This window comes from Myotis brandtii, unplaced genomic scaffold, assembly GCF_000412655.1.
Source record: "Myotis brandtii unplaced genomic scaffold, ASM41265v1 scaffold215, whole genome shotgun sequence".
NCBI classification, from domain to species: Eukaryota; Metazoa; Chordata; class Mammalia; order Chiroptera; family Vespertilionidae; genus Myotis; species Myotis brandtii.
In genome coordinates, this window is record NW_005358043.1 from 4,245,289 (window position 1) to 4,253,311 (window position 8,023).

General features: G+C 37.4%; 1 protein-coding gene and 1 pseudogene across 10 annotated transcripts in view; one reads left to right on the forward strand and one right to left on the reverse strand.

Annotated features, from left to right (window-relative positions):
* The window catches only part of MLLT10 (myeloid/lymphoid or mixed-lineage leukemia; translocated to, 10), a 224,038-nt gene that overhangs the window by 169,276 nt on the left and 46,739 nt on the right, over positions 1-8,023 (reverse strand). For 9 of the 10 annotated variants that reach the window (XM_014539374.1, XM_014539368.1, XM_014539372.1 and 6 more), the window contains one exon: positions 1,146-1,200. The exons of the other annotated variant lie outside the window; for it this stretch is intronic. Coding sequence is in view for 8 of the 9 variants with exons in the window: in XM_014539368.1 (XP_014394854.1) it covers positions 1,146-1,200 (55 nt within the window). In the remaining variant the exon portion in view is untranslated. The remainder of the gene's footprint in view (positions 1-1,145; positions 1,201-8,023) is intronic. 10 annotated transcript variants of the gene reach the window in all.
* LOC102251407 lies at positions 3,905-4,626 on the forward strand (annotated as a pseudogene).

Genomic DNA, 8,023 nt, shown 5'->3' on the forward strand with positions numbered 1-8,023 from the left:
GGCGGGGGCCCCCTCCCCCCCCCCCCCAAGTGCACAAATTTTTGTGCACCGGGCCTCTAGTATGAATATAAATTCTTTGGTTGATCTTTTCCCACCCACCCCCACCTTCCCTCTGAGATTCAATAATCTGTTCCAGGTTTCTATGTCTCTGGATCTATTTTGTTCATCAGTTTATTTTATTCATTAGATTCCACATATGAGTGAAATCATGTGATACTTGTCTTTCTGTGACTGGTTTATCTACTTAACATAATTCAATAATCTGTTCCAGGTTTCTATGTCTCTGGATCTATTTTGTTCATCAGTTTATTTTATTCATTAGATTCCACATATGAGTGAAATCATGTGATACTTGTCTTTCTGTGACTGGTTTATCTACTTAACATAATACTCTCCAGTCCCTCCATACCATCTCAAAAGGTAAGAGATCCTTCTTTTTTATTGCTGCATAATATTCCGTGGTATAAATGTACCATAGCTTTTTTTATCCACTCACCCACTAACGGGCACTTGGGCTGTTTCCAGACCTTAGCTACAGAAAGAATGTATCTCTACTTTTTAAATTTCTTCATGAGTTACTTGACTTTCACAGTATGCCACAGTTTAATAAATATAGATTTCTCTGAGGGAGATAACTAAAAACAGAAATGAAAATGAGAAATATGAAAGGTTCCTCAGAAAAGCACAACAAAATTTAGAAATCAGCAAAAAGGCCCTCAAGTGTGTTAAAATTAACATTCAATAAAAACATCATCTGTCCTACAATACACAAAAGGGGGGGGGGGTGGTGTCTAAAACAACAGATTTTAAGTCTAGCCGAGAGAGAGAGAGAGAGAGAGAGAGAGAGAAGCTTATTTTTTTCAAAAATAATTTCTATAAGGAACTGTATCCATTAAAAAAATCAAGATTTTAATTAAAAGTATGTGGACTGTTCTGCATTAAGAGAAAACAATGCTTAATTCCATCCACAAAATAGAAAAACTTTTTCAATAAAAAATAATTCATAAATTATATCCACTGCTATAAAAATATTTGAGTGGTAAACACTACTCAATTTTATATAATAATATGAAGTACCAAATACCTTAAAATACTTTCCCAATCCAGTTTTCAATAAAAAATTTTTCAAAAATCTCTGCACTTACCCCCATTATCTGTTCTTTTTAAAGCTCCATCCTTATGAGGACACAGTTCACATCTCTATTTAAAAAAAAAGAAAGAAAAGAAACAAAGATATTTTTCAGATTACAAAAGTATAACATCTTCCTTGTAACTTCAAAACTATTAAAAAGGTAGGAGCAACATTTGTACTGGTTGCCACCAAGAATGACATTTCAGAAAATTCCTCACAAGGTAATTCTCCTTGATATGAGATCTTCTTCAGAGCACCAGATAACTTTTACAAAGTAAATTATTGCTTAACTTTTAAATTCCTGCCAAGATTTTTTTTTGTGTTAAATTAATAAACACAAAAAGATCCTCTCAACATAGGACTGGGGCACATTTGCTTCTAGCTCTTTACTTTCTACCGACGATCAGCTAGGCTTAGTCTACTCAGTTAGGTCTGGTTTGTTCTAAAATAAAGAGCCAAACTCAAAAATTTAGAATTGTGATTTAGGTGGCAAGGCATGGTCTCACATATGCTGACCTGCCTTCTGAAAGGAAGTGCTGTAATTATTCTAGTTACTCTTATTCACACACAATGGTAATTGGAAGTTATCGTGAATCCCACTGCCTACCACTCCCCAATTTAAAACCAGAAATAAACAGAGCCACTACTAATATTTCTTTTCACTATTGACAAAAGGACAAATATAATTATAAAATTAATAAACAGAGTAAGTTCTTTTTTTAAGATTTTTTAATCGATTTTTATAGAGAGAGAGAAGAATGGAGAGGGAGAAAGAGAAATATCAACGGGAGAGCAAAACATCAATAGGCATACCCCCCTACCGGGGATCAAGCCCAAAATCCAGGCATGCACCCTGACAGGGAATCTAATGGCAACCTTTGAGTGCACGGGACTACTAAGCACGACCAACTAAGCCACACCAGCCAGAGTAAGTTTAATGGCATTGTCTTACTATAAAGAATATGTTCCTGGAGGTCACACTTGAGTACCCCATCATGCTCCCCAACTTGCAGCATATAATATAGTAACATAAATAAATTACAAAGAAAAATAACAGGATATTAAGTATACAAAACATAAGCCATGAGATGCTATTATTTCTTGTCATCCAGTATTTCACTTTCCTGATTTTCCTCTTACCATTTTGGCAGTACTACTCTGATCATCTTATCCAACCTTTAAATGCAGAAGTTCCTTAGCACTCTGACTTAAGATGCCTTCTCATTTCATGTTAAACACTCGGCAATTTCATTCATTTTCCATACATCTATCACTAATTAAATTATTAGGATATGCCAGTGACTCACAAATTTTACCTATTCATTTGTCCTTGGATACATATGTAAAACTTTCTATAATACACAGGAACTTTAAATTCAGTCCCAAATTTATGACTACACTTACTCTTCCTGCAGTTTTCCCTATCTTTGTAATAATACTCTTAATCACATATTGCCCATATCTAGGCATCATCTTTTGACAGCTTTACCCTATTTCCTAAATTCATATGATTTTAAAATGTTTTTATTGATTTGATAGAGGAAGGTAGAAGGAGAGAGAGAAACATCAATATGAGAGAGAAACATCAACAGGCTCCCTCCTGCACACCACCTACTGGGGATCAAGCTCGCACCAGGAATCGAACCGGTGACCTTTTGGTACATGGAACGACACTCAACCAACTAAAGCCACAAGGCTAGGGCTAACCTCATATTTAATCAATCACCACAATTTGGACATTCTTCCTCCTAAATACTGGTGAGATTTGACTACTTCTCTCCTTCTACACTAGTATTAGCCAACTGCAAGCCAACATCAACTTTCATCAGGACCACTTCAGTGGTCTTCTACTAAATAGTCTCCCAGTACCTGACCACTCCAGTCTACAGAATGAACTTCAAAAATGCAAGTCAATATATATAACTTCACCACTAACACCCTTTAAATGGTTTCCCTACATGATCTACTCCTTACTTTCCTCTATGACCTTCTCTCTTTTCATCTCATTGTCCGGGAAATACTGACTTTTCTTCTTTCAGTTCAGTAAATACTCCAAAGTTCATTCCTGTCTCATAGCCTTTAAATGTGTTGCTTTTACTCTACCTGAAATACTGTCCTCACCCCAAACCACTTTCACAGTTGAGTAACTTCTTACTTCCCTCAGGTCCTTGCTTAAAGTCACTTCCTCAGAAAAGGTTTCTCTTAATACCTTTATTAAATTAGGTGCCATTTCTTCTTATCATATATTGCAATCACAATTAATTATTTATGCAATTATGTTTATCTCCTCTGCTAGATTGTAAGTTTCATTTCATGGCTGTAGCCCTAGCATCTATCACAACTGGATACATGGAAGGAGCAAAAACATAAGCAGACTAGCTAAAGACAGGCAATAATTTGGTTCTAAGTTATACCTCCTTCACAGATGGAAACATTATTAGTTATACAATTTACCTTGGAGGAAAAAACAGTTACTTATAGAAGTATAACTAAATCTAATATGAACACTACAGCCAGTGATAGATTACTTTTTAGGATGGATAGGTATAAGAACAATGTTCAACAATTGGGGAAGAAAAAATTCAAATTAGACCCTTGAAACTTTACTGATCACAAATATAAATTCAAAATGTTTGAAAAACAATTTCAATATAAGAATTAAAACCAAAAATAATCAGTAGTCAAATCTAAAAAATTGAAAACTTCTATAAAAGAAAAACATTAGAATAGACAATTCAAAACTTTTATTTCTCTCTCCTCTTGTGGCCCAAGATGCTGAAAGGAAAGAAGGCTAAGGGAAAGAAGGTGGTACCAGCCCCTGCTGTTGTGAAGAAGCAGGAGGCCAAGAAAGTGGTATATCCCATTTGAGAAAAGGCCCAAGAATTTTGGCTTTGGACAGGACATCCAGCCCTTAAGGGACTCACCCACTTTGTCAACGGCCCCTCTAACATTCGGTTGCAGCAGCAAAGGGCTATTCTCTATTAAGTATCTGAAAGTGCCTCCTGCCAATAACCAGTTCACTCAGGCCTTAGACCACCAAACAGCTACTCAACTGCTTAAACTGGCCCACAAGTACAGACCAGAGACAAAGCAAGAGAAGACACAGAAATTGTTGGCCTGGGCTGAGAAAAAAGCTGCCAGCAAAGGGGATGCCCCCAAAAGGTCACCTGTCCTTCCGGCAGGGGTTAACACTGCAACCACCTTGGTGGAGAATAAGGCCCAGCTGGTAGTGACTGCACATGATATGGATCCCATCAAGCTGGTTCGTCTTCCTGCTTGCACTGTGCATTAAAATGGGGGTTCCCTACTGTATTATCAAGAGGACGGCCAGGGTGGGGCATCTAGTCCACAGGAAGACCTGTACCACCAGGTTAACTCAGAAGACAACAGATATCAGGCTAAGCTGGCAGAAGCTATCAGGGCCAATTGGAATGACAGATATGATGAGATCCACCGCCAGTCGGGAGGCATTGTCCCAGAACCAAAGATGGTGACTCACACTGCCAAGCTAGAAAAGGCAAAGGCATTTTTGCCCACTACATTAGTAAAGCTTTTCCTCATGTTCAGAGTGCAGTGAACATTTATTTTCATATACTATTGATGGCACCATAATCCAATTCTTTTGGAGAGCAATTTAGCAATATGATTCAAGAAAATTACTGATTCCATTACTTCACAGAGAGCCAAAGGAAATATGATGGATATAGCATGTATTGAGTACTGTGTAATTATTATATCATTTATATACTATAAGTTCAAGACATGAAAAGAATGTGTATAAAAATATTTAATATGGTTGTTTATAAGTACAAAAATTTTATAAAGAGTCTTAATTGTATAACAGTGAGGGAACAAATGCTATATTCACAAAGATTTTAACTGAGTTAACAAATAAATGCATAGAAAAAAACTCTAAAAGAAAATACACAAAATATATTAACAGGCTTGTGATGAGAATAGTAAGATATGAGTGAATTTATTTCTTCATTTCAAAATACTTTGTTTTAAAATTTAAATTCTTATAGACACATTATATGCTAAGTAAAATAATGACTTTGTCTTCCCACTAAAAGTAAAAATAAACAGGAGACTTGAGAGAAAACATGATTACAGAAAAAAAAGAAAACAAGATTAAATTTATAGTTAGAAGACTTCCCATAAGATCAGAAAGAAAGGATCTGGTATGAGGCATCTTGGACAACAGAGACTTCAGATCCTACAGTAAACCAATCCAAACTGAAAAGTTTCACAGGGCAGGCTGCAGCTACACGTGTTTGTACTAGAATTCCACAGATCCAATCTTGTTTTAGTGAGATATAGTTACAAGTAAATCCTGCGAAAGGGGAAACATTATAAGGAGATCTGCTCCTCCAAAAAAATATATTAAAGATCTCACCACAATTTACCAAGAAAAAATACCCTTTAATTGTAATGGCCCAAACAAGTAGAAATTATACAAGGAGGTTGCTTCTTTTCTGTATCATGTAGTATAGTAAGAAAGCATACAACTATTTTCCATCTTTATAATGTAAGGCAACATTACTTGTTCTACTTTATATTAGATTAGAGGCCTGATACACGAAATTCGAAGCAGCAGCCCGAGCTGCCGCATTGGCCCTCACAGCCCCAGCTTCGTCCAGAAAATCGTCTGGAATGTCGTCCGATCTAATTAGCGTATTACACTTTTATTATAGATTCTCTTGCAAAGTACTCACTATACTTCACTAAGTCAAGCTCACCCAAAACACTGAGCTTTAGGAGGTCATGACTATGTAACTATGCATTCAGCTATACTCCTTTACCCAAACTGTGATCACCATTACATTACAAAAAGCAGTAAGATAATAATTAAAAATAGTATTACAGGTTAATAAGAAGTATAAATTCAAGTTTTAAGTTTGATCTTCCTCATATAAAAGATATAATTGTGGCATAAAATGTGGCTCAGTTGGTTGAGTGTCATCCCCTGCACAGAAAGGTCACCAGTTCAATTCCTGGTGAGGACACATGCCTAGGTTGTGGCTTAATCCTGGTAGGGGGCATGCAGGAGGCAGTCAATCGCTGTTTCTCTCTCCTTCTCTGCTCCTCTCTCTCTCTAAAATAGTAATACAAGCCCTAACCGGTTTGGCCCAGTGGATAGAGCGTCGGCCTGCAGACTGAAAGGTCCCAGGTTCGATTCCAGTCGGGGGCATGTACCTTGGTTGCAGGCACATCCCCAGTAGGAGGTGTACAGGAGGCAGCTGATCGATGTTTCTCTCTCATCGATGTTTCTAACTCTCTATCCCTCTCCCGTCCTCTCTGTAAAAAATCAATAAAATATATTTAAAAAATAAATAAAAAATAAAATAGTAATACAAAATATTTTTTTAAAAATACCTGTAGGATAAAACACATACCATCATCACTTCTTTATTTAAGCAAAAGATAAAAATAAATCTAAATTAACACATCTTTTCTTGTGTTTTAGAAAGATCACGACTACCACTCTATAAATTAGTGCCCAGGCTGTGGTCCAGGACTCCTAGGAGAAGTGATGATTACTGGTCTAAGTCAAATAACCCCAGAATAGTTTGTTCTATTAGCAAGAAAGCTACAAAAGTCTACTCTAATCATGTCAAAAGGACTTACGGGCTAACCCAGTGGTCGGCAAACCGCGGCTCACAAACCACATGCGGCTCTTTGGCCCCCCCTTGAGTGTGGCTCTTCCACAAAATACCGACTTCTACGCATGGGCTACGAAGTTTCAATCGCACTGTATGTGCACGCCCGCACGTGGTATTTTGTGGAAGAGCCACACTCAAGGGGCCAAAGAGCCGTATGTGGCACGCGAGCCGCGGTTTGCCGATCACGGGGCTAACCTAAAGAGGTTCTGCTGGCTAAAGATGAAATTAATTAAGGCCAATGAAAATAACTGCAACGAACTGAAACATATCAAACATGTTTAAATCAATGATAAAATGATCTTCTACTCCAAAAGTAAACTTATATAAGACAAACCCTTACACAGATAACAAACAGATTCTAGTTTCCCACCAGAAATCAGAACTGGAATGTTTTTAGTCTGAAGACGAGCTAGCCAGCCATATACTACAGTGGCTCCTGTAGTTTTAAAACCTGAAGAACCAGAAGATAAAAGTTCAGGGAAACCAAGAAAGTGAGGTCTGAATCAAGAAGAGGAGAGAACCAGGAGAAGCCCCCAAATATTTATATATAGAATCTCACTGAACTTAAAAAAGGCAAGCAAGAGTCCAGTTAAGGAAAAAGAGAAATAAAATGAAATTTAAGCAACTGCTCAAAATACATAATAGATGGTTTGAATCTAACCCAATCAACTGCTTATAAAAAAAATAACAATTTCTGCAAAGGAATATAATAAAATCCAGACTTCCCACATATAACACAATGTATAGGAAACAATCCAAGTCACCTACCTGATCTATGAATAGGAAAATGTTAATCATGCTCACAAACGTAATCAGCGAAGGTCAACACTAAGATGACCTAGGCATACATTGGAATTAGACTTTAAAATCTAATCTAATAAAAGACAAACATGCAAATTGACCGTACCTTCACTATGCCTTAAGCCACGCCCACCAGCCAATCAGAGCAACTATATGCAAATTAACCCAACCAAGATGGCGGCCGGCAGCCACAGAGCTGGAGCGAGCAGGAGGCTTGGTTGCTCCAGTGATAGAGGAAGCCAAGCTTCCTGCCTGCCTCGGCCGGCTCTGAGCTCCATTGAAGGCAACAAAGTTTTAATTATAGAAGGTAAATAAATCCCAGAATTTAAAAAAAAAAAGAAAAAAAAGAAGAGGCTGGGAGCTTCCATCACCTGGGGGCTTGGCCAGCCTGAAAACGGCCCTCAGCCCCTCACCCAGACTGGCCAGG